The sequence below is a fragment of the Melanostigma gelatinosum genome (genome assembly GCF_949748355.1).
Source record: "Melanostigma gelatinosum genome assembly, chromosome: 7".
In the NCBI taxonomy this organism is placed as follows: domain Eukaryota; kingdom Metazoa; phylum Chordata; class Actinopteri; order Perciformes; family Zoarcidae; genus Melanostigma; species Melanostigma gelatinosum.
Window position 1 is genome coordinate 25,066,211 of NC_136640.1, and position 18,698 is coordinate 25,084,908.

The 18,698-nt window shown below is 43.5% G+C and overlaps 1 protein-coding gene across 1 annotated transcript in view; it reads left to right on the forward strand.

Annotated features, from left to right (window-relative positions):
- Positions 1-18,698, forward strand: part of usp32 (ubiquitin specific peptidase 32) — a 54,088-nt gene that overhangs the window by 26,482 nt on the left and 8,908 nt on the right. The window contains exons 6-23 of the mRNA XM_079271684.1: positions 2,139-2,270; positions 2,445-2,552; positions 2,963-3,078; positions 4,457-4,519; positions 6,145-6,228; positions 6,345-6,406; positions 6,502-6,604; positions 7,927-8,113; positions 8,718-8,896; positions 10,325-10,465; positions 11,217-11,382; positions 13,502-13,659; positions 15,559-15,640; positions 15,761-15,835; positions 16,172-16,310; positions 16,397-16,502; positions 16,643-16,816; positions 18,505-18,679. Coding sequence (XP_079127810.1) covers positions 2,139-2,270; positions 2,445-2,552; positions 2,963-3,078; positions 4,457-4,519; positions 6,145-6,228; positions 6,345-6,406; positions 6,502-6,604; positions 7,927-8,113; positions 8,718-8,896; positions 10,325-10,465; positions 11,217-11,382; positions 13,502-13,659; positions 15,559-15,640; positions 15,761-15,835; positions 16,172-16,310; positions 16,397-16,502; positions 16,643-16,816; positions 18,505-18,679 — 2,250 coding nt within the window. The remainder of the gene's footprint in view (positions 1-2,138; positions 2,271-2,444; positions 2,553-2,962; positions 3,079-4,456; positions 4,520-6,144; positions 6,229-6,344; positions 6,407-6,501; positions 6,605-7,926; positions 8,114-8,717; positions 8,897-10,324; positions 10,466-11,216; positions 11,383-13,501; positions 13,660-15,558; positions 15,641-15,760; positions 15,836-16,171; positions 16,311-16,396; positions 16,503-16,642; positions 16,817-18,504; positions 18,680-18,698) is intronic.

Consider the following 18,698-nt stretch of genomic DNA (forward strand, 5'->3'; position numbering starts at 1 on the left):
GCTCTTGATGCAAAATGCAGTGATATGAGAAGAAGTCCGGCGTTTCAGGATCTTTTCTGAGCAAAGCAATTAATCCTTTCTCCTTTCCGACCATGGAAAGAGCCCCATCAGTAGTCAGAGAAACCAGCTTTTTTAATTTAATGTTTTTGCCTGGTCCGTGAAAAAAGCTCATCATTGCAGAATAAATATCCTCTCCCCGTGTTTGCCCTGTTAGCGGTAGCAAAGCCAGCATTTCCTCGGCAAATGTGTCCCCTTTGAGAAAGCGCACCCAGACTATAAGCTGCGCGATGTCTGTGCGGTCGGTGGATTCTTTGAATGCTAGACTAAAGTACTCGGCACTGTCGGGGGCCACAAAATAAGGGTCCGCGGGCCGGATGCGGTCCGCGGGCCGCCTGTTGAGTAAGTCTGCCTTAGTCCATAGTCTCATATTATTGCCTCCATTCCATTTCCATACAGTCCCCTTCACATTGTAAATCACTGGTTTGGTACTCGGTGCTCCCATTAATCTGTTAGATTGAAACGTCTGCGTCACACAGCTGACTTGAACCGTGGCGGTAAAAAGGCCAACTACAGCTGCCCTGATGTTCACCTGTGGACAACAGGGAGTCAGAACCTGGATAAGAGAGGAACACCCCTCACAGACGTGTGCTGCTTCACCAGCAGCCGACCACGACGGTCATCCTCCCGTCTGACTGGAACTGTGACCAACAGCAGCTTGAAGACAAGCTTTCAGGAAATCGTTAAATCGCCTGCCTGAGAAACACAGTCCCATTTGTGCCGGGAGTTGATTGCCATTTGATTTCTGTCTCTGTGAATTGACACCTGTCATATGTTTTGGCTCTGTGCTAGCTGACTAGCTGCTGAATCCTATTACCGTAAACTGTGGATTAGCATGTTGAAAGAGGGAGGCTGGTTCATTGACCCTGGCAGGGCCTCACATGCTATATTGGTCTGATCTGTGTCAAATACTCTTCCACCCACTGGTTACATAACCCCAGCTGGGGTTTGCTGAGGCATCATGACCACTCTCACGTTAAATCTGCTCCTCACCTTGTCACAACTTGTAAGTGCTCTCATTCGCAGCAGCATACCTGGGTTTCTTGATTTGTAACTATTGCGTCATGTAACTTGTTGTTGATTCATTGTCTGTCAAAGGATCCTTTTCTAATCCTTTTAGGACCAGTTTCCATCAAGCATGTTTGTAAAGGTTTATTAGAGTCCCAGTGTGTTTGGACTTTTCTCGGTCTGCTGTTCTGCTGTGAAGCCAACTTACTTTGACTTCTTTTTCAGTTTTAGTCTGACCCTAGAATTTGATACATTTCAACTCTAAGTATGGATTTTTGCTTTTATCCGGCTACAAAGTTGTCATGGGGAGGTTTCTTCTCACACAATCATATAAAAAAAAAAAACATTAGAAACCATTTACATACAAACAGTATCGCCAAGGAATCAGGATAGTCCACTATGAGATAGCTAGCCGTGTTTACCAGGTTTCTCTGCATCCCTTACTCTGTTAAAGGAGCTCGGCTGCTCTTCACATGATGTAAAAGAGCAGGAGGTGAATACAAGAACAGGACTCTTCCATTCATAAACTTTAAAACAAATGGTTAATAATAATTAACGTAATTATATGAATTAATCAGGGGTTTAACGGTTCTAAAACTGAAACCGCGACACATACGTCCACGGTATCGCATTGCTGCTTTATCTTCTGTGTCGCTTAACTTTTATATGATATGGCCTACATATACCGTACCTTATTGTACCTACCTATAGGATACAATATCCTGCTATCCACCCGAGCTACATGTATTTAAATACCCATCATCTTGCTACTTGAACTGACCTCTGCGTTTGCATCATGAGCCTCACCATATATGTTCTAAGGCTGCGTTATAGCTGCATTGCATAATGACATTTGACATGGACATACGTTTGTAATCGTATTGTTATTGTCAGCCACGTTCACATGCAGTATAGACTGAAAGCTAACCACAGCTTCACCTGTAAGTAATGACTCCAATAGTTTAACTTCCCACTTGTCTTACATCTGTGAACACTCAGAGAACTGATCCCTCTGAACACTGTTGCACTGAGTATGTGTTTGACTTTGGCTTGCTCCGTTTCCGATCCTGCAGTGGAGGAGTCGGACATTATCGACTTGGAGAAGCGCTACTGGCTACTGAAAGCCCAGTCCAGAACCGGCCGCTTTGACTTGGAAACCTTTGTCCCACTGGTCTCTCCTCCCATCCATGCCTCACTGAGTGAAGGTGAGACTGTAGGAACCTGTATTTGTTATGTCTAATGTGGGGGTCAAGTGCATAGAGGGAAATCTATTGATGAGGTCATAGTGGACCTATGTAGGTTTACCGGCTTTTAAATCCAATCCCTCTTTCAAGACTTGCCGAGTATAAGAATGATCTGATGTTGATCTTGTTGTCTAGGCTTGTTTCATGCCTTCGATGAGAATCGGGACAATCACATCGACTTTAAAGAGATCTCCTGTGGACTCTCTGCGTGCTGCAGGGGGCCCGTCGCTGAAAGGCAGAAATGTAAGCAGTAACGGATATTTGATTTGATTCATTTGTTTGCACAATAAAACAACAACAAAAGAAAAGAAGCATGTTGTGCCGGTGAGATTTTAAAAACCTGTTGGGGATTAGAGGAGGAATCTCATCTCAGTAAACATTATAAATAAATGAAATAAAAATCAAAAAAAATAAATATATCCCAAACGCCTCAGGTGATCCTACAAAGCCTTTCTTCTTTGCAGCTGTTTTGAATGTAAAGAAGCAAAAATGTTTTTGGAAAGTGTGGATTTGTCATCAGAACTTTCCTTTGTGCTTGAAATAGTTTGTTTTCCTGCTCGTAGGCTAAGCAGCTGGTGTTGGGTTTCTAGGCAGTATCGTTCTTCATAACCAGATTTGTCTTTCACCACTACATCGCTCTCTTTCACCGACAGTTTGCTTCAAGGTGTTTGATGTGGACCGCGATGGGGTTCTGTCTCGAGATGAACTCCATGAAATGGTGGTGGCTTTGCTGGAGGTGTGGAAGGACAATCGCACGGACACACTCCCTGTAAGTTCACTCCATCGACTATTTACACAGATGGACGACACATCCTCACTTCCTCCCACAGTTCGGAGGTGAGGCCAATATAGACAGGATACGGGAGCAGTTGTGATTGGGGGATGGAGCCGCGGTATCGAGGTCCCGCCCATCCACCCGCCAGAACCAATCACGAGCCGAACACAGATGCAGCTTATTAGCGAAAGAGAGTCACAGCTATCAATGATGATGTCACACTCCGTTTTTACAGCATCAAATAACGAAAACCAAACGTGTCAGAAATGAATGTTCATCAGTGTGATAAAAAGCTACCTAAGATGACAGAAACCATCTTTGGGGAAAAATGTTTTGACATGTACCGTACTATGGTTCACACACACACACACACACACACACACACACACACTGGATGTAGGTATGAACTGTATGTGGACAAAGGGCCCTGCTCCATCTAGCTATCAAGGTTGTACATCATGTATTCATGTCTTTATTTATTTTGAGCCCAGAAAAAAAAGGTTTCATGTTGTACAATTTTAGTAACATGCTAGACAATCTGAAAATACTGCTTTGATTTCATTCCTTTGAAAGCGTCCTTGTAGATGGTAGAGTTGGACCATGTGAACAGCCCTCCTGTGGGCTGTGGGTCCCAGGGTCTGTGACTGTAGCTAAGATTTCAAGACGTGGTCGGTGAGCACAGGTTTAGGTCTCTGCATAGACACAACGGTGTCAAATCTGGCAACCTCACTCCGGCAAGCTGCACACAGTCACTGCGCCTGGCTGTTGTCCACCGTGCATGTACACACAGACATGTGAGCGATATTGATCTGCTCATCTCATTCTCAGAATGAAATAGAATTTCCTAAACCTTTAGTTTAGAGCTTGATTTCATGGCAGTTTATGATGAGGTAATAATGGCAGATGAAAATGCTGGGTGTACTAAAAGGACAGGACAGAGCAGGGATTGCCACAAGAATTGAAACAGAAAATATTGATATGGTATTTATGGTGGAGATGCATCGATTGCAATTTTCTTGCCGGTTCCAACTTTTCTTCTTTCTTTCTAAGAATTATAATTGACAGCATGCGCAAACATTTCTGTTGTGCATGTGCCGCTGTGTGCGCAACGTCAAACTATCATCATGTGTGCAAATATGACGGGCAATAACACCTGATATTTCAGACTGATCGGCCGCTGCCCTGTCGATTGGGGCTTCTCTCATTCATGCCATTACAAACAGACAGATATTGATGAACATCCCAGAATCCTGTGAATTACTCATCTCACATATTCACACTCAGGACTGTGGTGATCCGCCTCACAGCAGTAGCTTAGGATAAGGTGCCTGCTGTTTTCTACTTCATGCTCATATCTTTTGTTCCCTTGCAGGAACTGCACAGCAGCGTGTCAGACATAGTAGAAGGCATCCTAAAGATGCACGACACAACCAAGGTAAGACTCGACAGAATCATCATTGTTGGAATGCTGTTAAGCATTCCAACTATTGTTATCCTGTTTCTTTATTGTTGGAATGCTGTTAAGCAAACACACAGACTCACAGACACACGCGCACATACACTCTCTCTCTCGCTCTCGCTCTCTCTCTCTGTGTCTCTCATACAGTCATTCAGGTCTTAGGGATCTTTAGAGGTCTTTCCCCCTCCTCCAACCCCCCAGAGTGAATTCTAACTGGACTGCTTGTGATGAAGCCTGTCATTTAATAACCTCTGTTTATGTGTGTCAGACATTATGATTATGTCTCCTCTCCCCCTCCCTCCCCCACCCAGCACCACCCTTTCAAAATAAAAGCCCCATGGATTAACTGTATTTAAACATTAAGCTCAAAGTTTGGCTTTTTTGTTAAAAAAAAAAAGAATGCTCTTACTAATACTGCTGCTGCTAATATAGTATTACTGCTACTACTACTTCTACTATAACTTTTGCTGTTGCTACTATTACTACTACTGCTACTGCTATTACTGCTACCATCAATATTATTACTACCACTACTGCTATTACTACCACTACTACTATTACTTATACTACAACTGCTACTACTACTACTGCTATTCATGCTACTAAAAGTAGTAATGCTACTACAGCTATTAGTACGACTGCTACTAGTACTACTACTGCTACATCTTCTACTGTCATTACTATTACTACTACTACTACTGTGATATTAAATACTACGACCAATACTACAGCTATTACTATGACTGCTGATACTACGTCTTCTACTACTTCTTCTAATTACTAATACTTCTACTACAACTTCTACTACTACTACAAATATCACTAATACTACTACTAGTAGTTATTCTAATGCTACTAATACTTCTACTAATAATACTTCTGCTACAACTTCTACTACTACTACTACAAATATCACTACTACTACTAGTAGTTATTCTAATGCTACTAATACTTCTACTAATAATACTTCTACTACAACTTCTACTACTACTACAAATATCACTACTACTACTAGTAGTTATTCTAATGCTACTAATACTTCTACTAATAATACTTCTACTACAACTTATACTACTACAAATATCACCACTGATGAATTTTTTTAAGACACAGAAACTGTTCAAATATCAAAATGTTCAGCTCTTTCAGGAGAGGTGTGATATGACTTTTCAGATTTGTAATCTTTAAACTTTTTGAATTATTAAGCTTTTTGCAATTTGTTTTTGAATTGGATATCTATTTTCAGCAATGTTTTTGCGATTAATTTCAGTTTTCAGCATTCCAACGCATTTTCAGCAGGAAATGCTTTTTCTAGTTGATTTAGCTGTCGGGAAGTTGATCCTTTATGCTTTCTACCCTGTAATATAGTTTGATTCTATAGCCTTGATTCAGCTAAAGTACACTCAACCCCAGCTTCCCCTTCCTGTAGTTCCACATGCTGTCACTGGGAGCTGCGCAGTGCACCCACAGCAACCTCCCCCTCAGCTATTTTCACCAACAAAGACCATGGCAGATGAATAGACGTTCTTCCATCCGTGCAGTGTCTATTTTGAGAACGGTAGATGAGTGTATGCTGATGTGTGTTGTTTACTCCTCACCAGCTGGGTAACCTGACCCTGGAAGACTACCAGATCTGGAGTGTGAAGAGTGCTTTGGCCAATGAGTTCCTAAACCTGCTTTTCCAGGTCAGCACACCCACATACGCCGTACAGTAGTTGTTCAACTCGTATTGGTATGCAGTATTTGTCTAGAGACGTTTTCCATGTTCTTTGACCATCTTTGTGTGTTTCTCTTGGTCCAGGTGTGCCACATAGTCCTGGGGCTCAGGCCTGGTGGTCCTGAGGAGGAGGGACAAATCATCAGGTACACACCGATCCTCTTCATCTGTCATGTCACTGTATACAACCTTGAAGAATATGCTGTTGGGCCTAATGGACGTTTTGTCTGTCTGTGTGTAGGGGTTGGTTAGAGAGGGAGAGCAGACATGGGCTGCAGCAAAGTCAGAACTGGTTTCTCATCTCCATGCTGTGGTGGCAGCAGTGGAAGGACTACGTTAAATATGTAAGTCAACACTGTCAATATTAACACTGTTATTACACCATTACTTACCTTTGTGGGCTGTAATGTACTGAAAGGGAAAATGTGTGACCTTTTTATGTGGATGTTCAATCATTGTTGATAGTAAATGTAGTCTAGCTACATGCTATATCTGACAACGAGGGTCGGCCATTTCCTCTTGCACGCCTAATGCAGGCGCAGCCTCAGCGCTTCTTCTCTGCATTTCATCGGCCGTCTCTCGCCAAGTAAATACGGCTAAACAGCCAAGTGATTCCAAACACTGATATGTGTCCTCGTCCATAACATCCTTTGGGATGCCATTTTTACCCTGTTGGAAACGTAGCTAGTTTATATACAGGAGACGAGTACGAGGAAGTTCTGTTTTTGAGCAGCATCTGGAGCACGCCTCGACTAGAAATCCATGCTGAAATACAACCCCCTGGTTCTTCCTCGCCTCCAGCAGCTACGTCACAGTCATGTCAATGGCCGCTCTGGATGCAGGAAGAACGACTCTGCAAACTTCTGTGGGTCAACATAGCAGCACTGAGGAGTTTATTGCTTCAATCGGCTACATTTACCGTTAACACTGATTGGACATCCACATAAAAGGTGGTGAATTTTCCCTTTAACAATGTCGGAGCCTGTGTCGCTTCATATGCAGCGTATAGTTGTGAAGGTTGACTTAGGAGGGCTTAGTATCTTATTACAATGATTTGTGAAAATACTAAATGCATTGGTGCTTCTGTAGTTCCAACTTGCTCTTTCAAATAGAAGGGAAGTCTCAAGGTGTTCACCTCAGGTATATCAGTATATGGTTAAAAGACGAATAGATTTATTGTCTGATATTCAAACATTTCAAAATATATATATATATATATACGTGTGTGTGTATATGTGTGTGTGTGTGTGTGTGTGTGTGTGTGTGTGTGTGTGTGTGTGTGTGTGTGTGTGTGTGTGTGTGTGTGTGTGTGTGTGTGTGTGTGTGTGTGTGTGTGTGTGTGTGTGTGTGTGTGTGTGTGTGTGTGTGTGTGTGTGTGTGTGTACACACACACACACAGTCTATACATAACTTTAAATGCTCACTTGTCTGTTCACAGATTTCTGTAAATGTTACATTTCATTTACCTAACTTTCAAGTGCGAATGCTACAGTTTTAGATAATACTTACATATATTCATGAGACCAGGTTTTTACTGCATCTTGCACAATGACATCACACTGTCTGGGACAGTAGCAGTGACTACCACAAAAGCAAACAACACATTAATCACAGATATCACTTTAAACAATGACAGGGAATTCCCTGCTATTGTCTCCCTGTCCAGGAGCATAAGGGCATCGTGGTGGAGCAGCCGTCCATTCTGAGCTCGTTGCGCTCTCCAATGACCACAGCCACTACAGAGCCCGCCCCACCAGACCGACTGGGAGGACTGGGAACCTTCAGCTCCGTCAGCCCCACTGAGGAGAGGTCCCCAGATGCCGTTTCCAGTGCCTCAGAGGCCACAGAGACCGGTCAGTCAACACGCTTCACATGACAGTTGATAGCGCATATAACAATAATAATAATAATGATACAAATAGCTAGAACACTTCACTCAGTAGAGTGCAGATCAAACCCTGCTGCAGTAAAATAGGAGATTTTCTAAAGGGCATCTGGTGCAGGGAAACACTACCACGTCTGTCCACAGGGACCGCCAGAATCAAAACGAGCTCCATGGATAGAATCATTGATTGTGGACCATCATTCAGTTGATCATAAGAGAAATGTGTCATCAAGGGCTTATGCTTTAGATTTTTTGTTTTAGGGTGTATTCTGATACAATATTTAGTTTAGTGTATTTAGTGTATCATTGAAATACTCAACGTTTATACTGGCATCTTTACGACGTCCAAACTCATGGAAAACATGACTTGATACTCATAAAGCATCCCAACTTGACAACAGATTAAAACAGTTTTTTCCTCCGTGTGTGTGTGTGTGTGTGTGTGTGTGTGTGTGTGTGTGTGTGTGTGTGTGTGTGTGTGTGTGTGTGTGTGTGTGTGTGTGTGTGTGTGTGTGTGTGTGTGTGTGTGTGTGTGGCCGGGTTGCTCCCTCTCATCCCTTCTGTCCCAGCAGCCCTGAGCCCCCAGGTAGCTCCCTCTGCTACTGAGAGCTGTTTTGCCCGTCAGCACAATGTATCAGACAACAATAATCAGTGTTTTTCTGGAGCCAACGGCCACCTCCCCTCCCAGCTGGCAGCACAAAGACCTGGAGCCATCGATAACCAGCCTCTGGTCAATACCGACCCCATGAAGGCAAGTTTGTGTGTGTGTGTGTGAGAGATTGCGGTTGCTGCTCAGTTCATTTTGTTGATGATTAGTACAAAGTCAGTGTGAAAGTACAGAAAAAGACCCAATTTAAATACATTTAAATGCCCAGTATCAATATTGCCATGGTTACATGCAGCCCCCAAACTGTACTTTGAATGCAGTCCTCCAGGCCTCTGGGGGCTTGTTGTTAACGCTGCCATTAGCAACTTGAGATGCGAGACTGGAGTGGGAGTACAGAGACGATGTTTACGACCAGATGTTTTCACAAGTACCAGTTCCAAGCTCATTCCAAACCAGCAGAAAGTGAAATCGTCGACAGGCGATAGCCGGTGGGTTCCGAGATTGAATTTTGGCCGTTGTGTTCTGCCTCTTTCGCTCTCCACACGGACTGTTTGCCTGCATTCAACCAAAGCGTGTTCGAACGTGATTGGTCAAGACTACACGGACTACAAACAGAAACCAGAACGCTTCCAATAACAAAATGTGGTCCCGTTGCCTACAGATTCTACATGTGAATGCAGAATCTGTTCATGGAGATTTGTGTACTTTTAACTCTGGACAGAGCCAAGCTATCTATTCACCCTGCTTCCTGTCTTTATGCTAAGCTAAGCTAGCCATGCCCTGGCTCCAGCTTTATTGCTCAGGGGATAGAGCGGGTCGTCCTTTAATCACACGGTGAGCAGATCAATCCCCGGCTCCTCTTTCCCACGAGCGAGACGCTGAACCCTGAAGTTGCTCACTGGGCACTTTGCATCAATCCAATCCTAATTCATAGGATGGAGAGATCAAATTTCATAGATGCATTTATGTGACGATTAAAACAAAGTTTAAGTGCACATGATTTGAGAAAACATATCTGAATTTCGATAAATGTGCATGTTTAAGAAACAAAGTGTTGATGTATGAAAGTGAAGAGGCACATTTATGGAACAGCTCAGGATGTGTCGGACGCTTTGTGAATGAAAAACGTTTCGAAATAATTTGATGAACAGATAAAAATGTATAATCAGAAATATAACTTTTAGGCTGGAGTGTGTTATAAGCTGTACTTTCTGCTTACAACACACATTTTCATTCTGTTGAAAATAATCTTGTTGTGTTTGCAGCAGTTTGTGTTGTTGTCTGTAGATGAAAACCTGATGGTTCCATCAGCCAGCTTCTTTGGTTTGACAGAAAAAACAATCTGAGATTCCTACTTGGTAGGCACTCCTCCTCATCTGGCAAAGGCTCTCAGGGACCAGATGGTGCTTCCTTTTTCTCTTGTCTTATCTCTACATCATGCTGTAGTGATTGCAGGCTGCCAGCCTGTGCATAGCATTAGGATACTGTGTCTATTATCTGCCATCCATGTTGGCAGAATAGGGTCTTTTGTGCACTTATTGAAATGCTGATGTCCGTGCTGGTCCCCTGCAGGCCCCTACGTTAACCATGGAGGGGGGCAGGCTGAAGCGCTCCTTGCAGCTGGTGCATGGCAGAGACTTTGAGACGGTGCCAGAGCCGGTGTGGAGGGCACTCTACCATTGGTACGGTGCCAACCTCAGCCTGCCGCGACCGGTGAGTGAATGCAGTCTGTAATACACATCCTCCCAACAGCTGATGAACCTCACTATCGCTGTGATGCAAGGGCAGCCGGGCAAGCAGCACAAGTGGACAGGCAATCAGACACGGTTCAGCAAAGGCCCGCAGTTCATCGCGATTATCTCAACAACTTTATTGTGAACTAAAGCTGAACGTGAGGGCAATATCACTAATCATTCGTCATTATGTAGTAGGAAACCAGAAGTCAGTTTGTAATTTGAGAAGAAGGAAGGCATTCTGTATTAATCCCCCCAGGGCCGAAGACATCATGTTTTGGGGTTGTCTGTCCCTCCATCTACACACGTCCACCCGTCCCATTCTCATGAAAGTGATGTCTCAGAAAAACCAGGAGACATTTTCTTCCCCTTTGTCACAAACATCCGAAGGAAGAGTAACTGATGGACAGACATGCAAAAGATGCAGTGTGCACAGAATAACCAACATAAATTGACAGTACCAGCAATCCAAATGACAAAAAGTATACATAGTAGACATATATGAAGGAAAGGGATCTGGGGGGAGCAGCTTCACCAGACTGCTGCAGCCTGAGCCACACATCCTGCCGACCACCATGGAACTTAGAAAGAAGACACACAAACGCATAAGAAGATAAACGGATGCACATCATTCATACAGATAGGAGATGGAAGGAAGCACACAGAGGGCGTGAGATGCACTCTGGTTTCAATGCATGGAAAGTATAAAACGTTCCCTTCCTCCCCTGCAGGTTATCCTGGAGAGCAAGACAGGCCAAGCAGAGCTGGAGCTCTTCCCACGCTACCTCCTCTTCCTCCGCCAGCAGCCGGCCACGCGCTCCCCCCAGTCCAACATCTGGGTCAATATGGGTATGACCAGCCTGCGAATGTTCCCACCGTATTTACCCCCACCAAGAGGTAACGTAAGCCTGCAGCAAGACCAGAGCAAGCCGTCGACAAATGCTTCATTGAGCTACCCCGCATCCCCCCCCCCCCCCCCCCCCCCTTTAATCCTCCTAAAGTGGACTGATCCAGCCCTGGCAGGTTTCTGGGGTGGGCAGTAGAATGAACCAATGGCCCATGAAGGGGACAGACTGCTGATCTAAAAGTTTCGTCATTCAAACTATTTCAATCTTCACAGACCTTGCCATTCAAGTATCATATGTTTTGACCACACTTGTTCTAGTGCTCTTCACTCATCTGCATTAGAAGTATTCTAAATCATGACCAACTTAACAAATCGTTTAAAGTGTAATATTTGAAACAGTCTGGGACATGATCTTAATTTTAGGCGTATATCTACTCTGCTGTGAGGATTTGGGCTTTGGAAAATCGCTTTGTTCTTTGAACACCTGAAAACGTATCAAATTTGAATGTCTGTCTAATCCGGCTGTATTTCTACACTCAGAACTTTCTGATCAGTCAAACAGAATGACAACACAAAAACTGAAATTCAGGAAAATAAATCACCATAATTGAGGAAAGCAAACAAAATGAAAGTCCACGTCCAAATGCTTCTGTAGTTCAACAACTCCAACAGAGTGAAGAGTCTTCTCTCTGGCTCACTTCATATTGTTGAACCAGGACCTGGTTTGGATGGTTTGGACCAGGAGCATTTGGATGAGGCAGCTCGTAAAGCTCGCTGGTCTGTTGTTGAGGTTTCCATGTCGATGACTGTTGATTGTACCACATCAAGACTTTTTTATTTCAGTCCCTTTCGCTTCAGTTAATTTACCCTTTTCTAAGTCCCGCCCCTCAAGCGCAGACTGGCCAATCATAGCATCGGCCAGCTCCGGCCAGGTTCAGACAACTATAAGTCTGTGACAGACTCTCGCAGCAATTGTTTCAGATTTCCTTCATTTTGATGTTGGTTGTGTGGCTTTGGAGCTAGCCATGTGTTACCGTTAGGAGTGATACTCGTTACCTGGAGAGATTGGAGAGAGAAATACATTTATACGTAAAAACCTGAGGAGCAAAAATGAGCTAAGTATGTTAGCACATCATTAATTAGTGGTAGCACTACGGTACGCTAGCTACTCAAGGTAATTTAATCATTTTATGTTTTCCCCCAAAAATGAGAAAATATTTATGCAGTGCAGTGAGTGACAGTGTGGGCTCAGTGTAGCTCTGACAGCTTGAAGGGGTAGCAGTGGGGGGCGGGGCTTAGCGAAGGGTCAAATCACATCCAATGTTCGTTCTCACAATGAAAAAACTACATACAGACCAACTCACTCACACAATAATTGAAGCTGGATTTCAGTATTTCTCCTTTTGTATGATGGATATATAGAGGAACTGGAAATGTCTCGTTGCAAAAAGAAAGCAGATGACAAAGCACAAAGTGGAACTGCACTGATTTACTCCAGGGTAATCGGGCATCAGCACTCGGCATGGGAGTGCTGGTCCGAATCAAGCCAACATATCGGGTTTCAGACCCCAGTGGAGCTTTGGCTACCATCATGACTCATAAGCAGCGGCTTGTCATTGCTGGGCATTAAGACTCAGCCTTGTCGCTAAATATCTCAAATTGATCTACTTATCCATCATGTTCCGCAGAATGTCTTCCTGACAGCCCGAGTAGAGCACTCAAACAAGTGTCGAGGGTAGAATTGAATAGCAAAGCTGTGTAGATGGGAAATAATAACATTTAAAAGTCTGCTTAAATCTGATAGTTTCATTAATCATTTTGAAGCCGGTTACGTAAAGCTTTTAAATGTGTCTGTTTATATTGTAATAACCAGGAATGGCATTGATTGGTTTGTATGTGATTTCATCCAATCTGAGTCTACTTAATCCACTAAATTGATTGACCAATCAAATCTGTGCTGATTGACCAAAAAAAGCCTCTTGCTGCTTCCTTACAACTAATCCTCAGTCACCAGAATGCTGTTGTTGTGAGCTTGTGTGGAGCCAACATGAGTTTTGAAACACACAAGGGCCAAACAAGGGCCAAAAAAGTCAAATGAACAAAACCCCAAATTTGTGCTGTGGCTTGGTGTGTGGGTCAGTTTGTGAATGTTCCTGTCCTGCCCGTTAGCAGGTAGCGTGCCGTCCCCCAACGCTCCCCTGAAGAGGGTCTTGGCCTACACGGGCTGCTTCAGCCGCATGGCCACCATCAAGGACATCCACCTCTACCTGTCCCAGAGGCTCCGCATCAAGGAGGAGGACATGAGACTCTGGCTCTACAACAGTGAGGTGGGTCACAAAGCTGTCACTAGAGCCGCCTTGACTTTAATATATTTGACTTTTCATGAAATGCCAGATAAAAAACCTGCATTAATATAATATAATTTAGATTACGATATGTTTTCGAGTAGATATAAGGAGTGGATTAGTACAAAAATGCTATTGCTCCATGCATCTGAATTAAGACTATTAAAAGCCCTTGGATCATAGTGGTTGCATTCGGCTTACACGCTGCTCGTAGATGCTTTTGATTATCCTGTAACGCCAGTACCCATGCTGTGGGAAATCTTGTTTACGTCCAGGTTTATTTAACAGTACCTCAGTTTCACTACTGCTGATTTCACTTCTCCTTTTCTTGGTTACATCTCTCAAATTCTTGGGCATGTGCCAGAGTATTTGCTGGATAATGTTGGCGGGAGGTTCACGATAACACTTAAAACTTCTAATTTTTTCATTAAGTTTTGTATTTGAAATTCATGTTCCATCCATTTTCCAAATGTATTTGAACTGTTCAACACTAACAGCCTGTGATTCAATAGAAACGTTTGTATCTAAACATTGGTGGATTACGGTGTTATTGGGCACCTTGGACCACAACAACAACAACCACAACATGGTCCCAGGCAATTAATCTATGAAAACTAGATTGTGACACAGGTCCAGCACTTTAAGATTACATTTTATTTTACATTATACTGTAGGACCAAGATGATAATTTGCTTTTGTGTTGAAAATTCCCACAAAACAAAAAACTGATTTAAAAACTGTGATCCTGGGGCCTCTGGAGTCCGGGCCCTGGGACAATCCAGCAAAATCTCTAAATACTGTTTTAACATGTCCGACCACAATTTATACATTTTATAAGACAAAATAAGATAATCCTTTATTGGTCCCGCAGTGGGGACATTTACAGGATTTTTATGCAAAAAAAATACTATACCTGCTGTAGGTGACTAGCGGCAATTTTCCTTTTAGTCACCGAGAGGCTAAGTGGGGAGATTTATACTTGCGGACGCGTTGGCTGTAACGTTAAATGATTTCCGGAATCCCGTGGATGAGTTCGGAGTGTTTATTTCGTGGGCAACAAATAAACGTTGATTCCAGATAACATACAATTATAACTCAGATAATGACAGTACTAATGCGAATAACGTGAAATAACGGTCAACAAAAAATAAGGCTCCCTCTCTCACCCCCTCTCCTTCCAATCCTTCCCCTAGTCTGATTCTGACAGCTGATAAACCCCCATTGTGACTATTCCCAGCACCACATGACTCAATTACCGGAAGTGTACCGGAAGTGACAAAAAAGGGCATACCAAATGACACAGGCCACACCTGGCTCCTACACCTGCCATAAAAGGTTAGGGATTTAAATCAATCCGCCTCTGGCAACTTGACTCCCAAAATTGTCTGTATCACTCTCATTCACAGTTAAATATATCATCTTAAACGCGCCAGGGGCTCCAAAAAACCAACATGCATATTGTGTGTGTTTTGTGCTCATGGAATTGGGAATATATTTGGGATTATATCCCACCAAGGCACAATATCAGCTGGGGGCCCTAAAGCGGGGCTTTTATTATAACTTAAATGTGAGGCCCAAGCTTGAAAAGGGTCCCCACGTCAAATCTAGTTCCAAGACCTTCATTATTTCAGTTTTGTGCTTACATGACGCATATTCCTAAATTAATCCATGTTAAATTAAATTACCACACAGCTAACCAGGGGCCAGGTAGAGTCCCATCACTGACATTTATACACACCTCACGTGGATGGGAACAATACAGTTATTAGCAGGTTAATACGACCATATCTGATGGTACCTTAAACATGAACTGATGCAGAAGAAAGGACAGTCATGATTTTATGGCGCTGATAAATCAAAAGTTCCTGCTCTGTCTTGCAGAATTACCTCACCCTCCTGGACGATGAAGATCACACACTGGAAAGCCTGAAGATCTATGATGAGCAGCAGCTTGTCATTGAAGGTCTGACAAAGCAGAATTAACCAAACTCTCTTCAGGCTCCTAATAGTGTTATATTCCAGGTTCGTCTAAATAAAGGTACATGACGGTGCGAGTGAACTCATTTATTGTCTTCCTCCACAGTCAGGAACAAAGACATGAGCTGGCCTGAGGAAATGTCTTTCATTGCCAACAGTAGTAAGATGGACAGACACAAAGGTAAGCTGGATGAGGGACACTCATCTTACTGTGCATTTGTAAACGGGCAGAGTGGTAGTTTGAGTCGGCTCGCATTGGTGGATATTAACTGTGCTCCGTTACCAGCAGATATTACATTTGAAGGGACATCTGTCAATCATCACACTTCTACTCTTTGTAGCATATAGTGGGAGGGAAATGATTGTCAATAAGTAGGATCCTACAGCCATGTAGATATATGCAAGATTTGACATCAAAGTTAGTCATAATATGCAATAGCAACAGGTCATTGGTGCTGGTCAGTACAGAGAACTTGTGAGCCCTTTTAGTGTTTTTACACATTGGTTTCCATCCCAGTTCCCACAGAGAAAGGCGCCACTGGCCTCAGTAACCTTGGCAACACCTGCTTCATGAACTCCAGTATCCAGTGTGTGAGCAACACCAAGCCTCTCACAGACTACTTCATCTCAGGGAGACACCTCTATGAGCTCAACAGGTGCCATTTAAGTCAATCACTTGGGTATAAATCTTGCCACCCTGAGCCTGAACTCCTCAATATAACCGGCCCGCATTGATTCACAGAACAAACCCCATCGGGATGCGAGGTCACATGGCCAAGTGTTATGGTGACCTGGTGATGGAGCTGTGGAGCGGGACACAGAAAAACCTTGCTCCACTCAAACTCAGGGTAAGCAGCCTCATCACTGTCTCCCACATGGATAGTTCAAGACTTTAGTCAGGTATACTTTGGTCCGTCTTGACTTACAATCTCTGTGCCGTCTAAACTTGTTAAAGTGCTACTTTATGATGTCATTCCTTCCTCTCCAGTGGACAATAGCAAAGTATGCCCCGCGCTTTAATGGATTCCAGCAGCAGGACTCCCAGGAGCTGCTAGCCTTCCTGCTGGATGGTCTGCATGAAGATCTCAACAGAGTGCATGAGAAACCCTACGTGGAGCTGAAGGACAGCGATAGCCGGCCTGACTGGGAGGTGGCCTCTGAGGTCAGAGATCACACTGCTCATCAAATACTATCGTCTACAAATAAAATGAACACTGGATGTTCAGCTATATTTATATTTCAAATCTGCAATCGCAGAAAGAAAGCTGTCCCCTTTGATTCTACTGCCACACAGTCCCTTATCTTGTCTGACATCAACCATCATTGACATCACCATGTTCTAAAAGCTCTGTCTTCCCCGTCCAGCGAAATACAAGCTGGCTTAGTCTGCACTTTGTTCCAAGTGCAGAATAACATTTGCGCCTCACAATTGTGTTTCATGTCCATGTTCTATAAACAGTAAATACAGTGACAAAAAAGCATTCATGTTTTTACAGTATTAATGTTTTATGTGATGCATTTATACACAACAAAGTCTGTTCGAGCCTCTGAAGACTTTGTTTCAGAGCTTCAGTATTTACCAAAACACTAAAGCTACATTTGGTAACTTAAATAGATTAACTTACTCGCTGTAACATGAGAATGTTTGTCACCCAACCACCAAAAACCGAGCACCGGCTGGAGCAAACTCTCCTTTTACAGCTCAACAGTAATTCAAATATGTTTCTGAAAACATTTCAAGCTAGAAATAGTTAATACAGTAACAGAATCTTGATTTATAATTAATCCGCGTTGCCTAGTTTGAGAGTTGATCAGAGTTGACAGGCAGTGATTGACAGCAGCGTAGAGGCTCGTTGCTCTTCTTGGTTGTTCTTTGGGCGCCGTGGAATCCCGCAAATGCCCTGAGGGGCACTTCCACCAAAAGGAGGCAGAGGAACCTGATTTTCTCAGAGTATGTGTCTCATAAACTTTTGTCAGAATATAGTGACATTTCGAGCAGATATGAGAAAAAAAGTTATTCTTAAAATTACCGACTGCACCTTTTAGATTGTCTATAATCAATGTTTTTATGATACAAGATATGAAATGGCAATGTGCAAGGGGCCGCCCACAGGTCATAGAAGACCCACGGAGAATTGACTCTTTGCGAAGCCCCCCCCCCCCCAAATGCAGACTGGCTAAAATTCGATAATGTTGGTGCAGGGAGGGCAGTTAGTGACAGTGTGGGCTCCATGGTAGCCTGACAGAGTAGCAGCAGGGGGCGGGGCTTAGCGAAAGGTCAATTATCAATGTTGAGCCATCCAGGCTGCAACATCACTGTTTGGGTTCGATGTCACCGTTCTCGTAGTGTCGTGTTCAGCCGCAGCAGACAGCCGTTACAGTGAAAGAAGTGAATCGCAGTGGAATGGAGGGTGCGTAATGGAGAAAGCATATGCATGGCTTTCGTCTGTTTCACTTTAATGACATAGCAAGCAATGTCTGAAATGTTCAACGTTTTGATTAATTCCTTTGCAAGACGAATAATTGTAAATTTCCCCACTGAAGGACTAATAAAGGATTAACTGATCTTATCTTAATTAAGTAACAGTCAATGAAGGGGAATAGGCCAGTTATGACTTGAACATCGGGCCTGTTGAGGTAATGGGCTGTCACATCTTCTTCTGTTCATTCTGAGAGTCAAAAAATGAGGCGAAGAGAGAAGTCAATACCTTAAAGTTCTCCTTTAAATTGCCAATGTTGCTGTATTGATGTTCTATTGGTCTTCAGTATGTTCTGAGGGATGGATTTGCAGGATCAGTGGTGTGTGATCTCACCATTCTGTCTGTTTGTCAAATCTCCCTCACCCTATAGGCATGGGAGAACCACCTCCGTAGGAACCGCTCCATCGTGGTGGATCTGTTCCACGGTCAGCTCAAGTCCCAGGTGAAGTGTAAGACCTGCGGACACATCAGCGCTCGCTTCGACCCCTTCAACTTCCTGTCTCTGCCCCTGCCCATGGACAGCTCCATGCATCTGGAGATCACTGGTGAGGCGGCTGAAGGAAC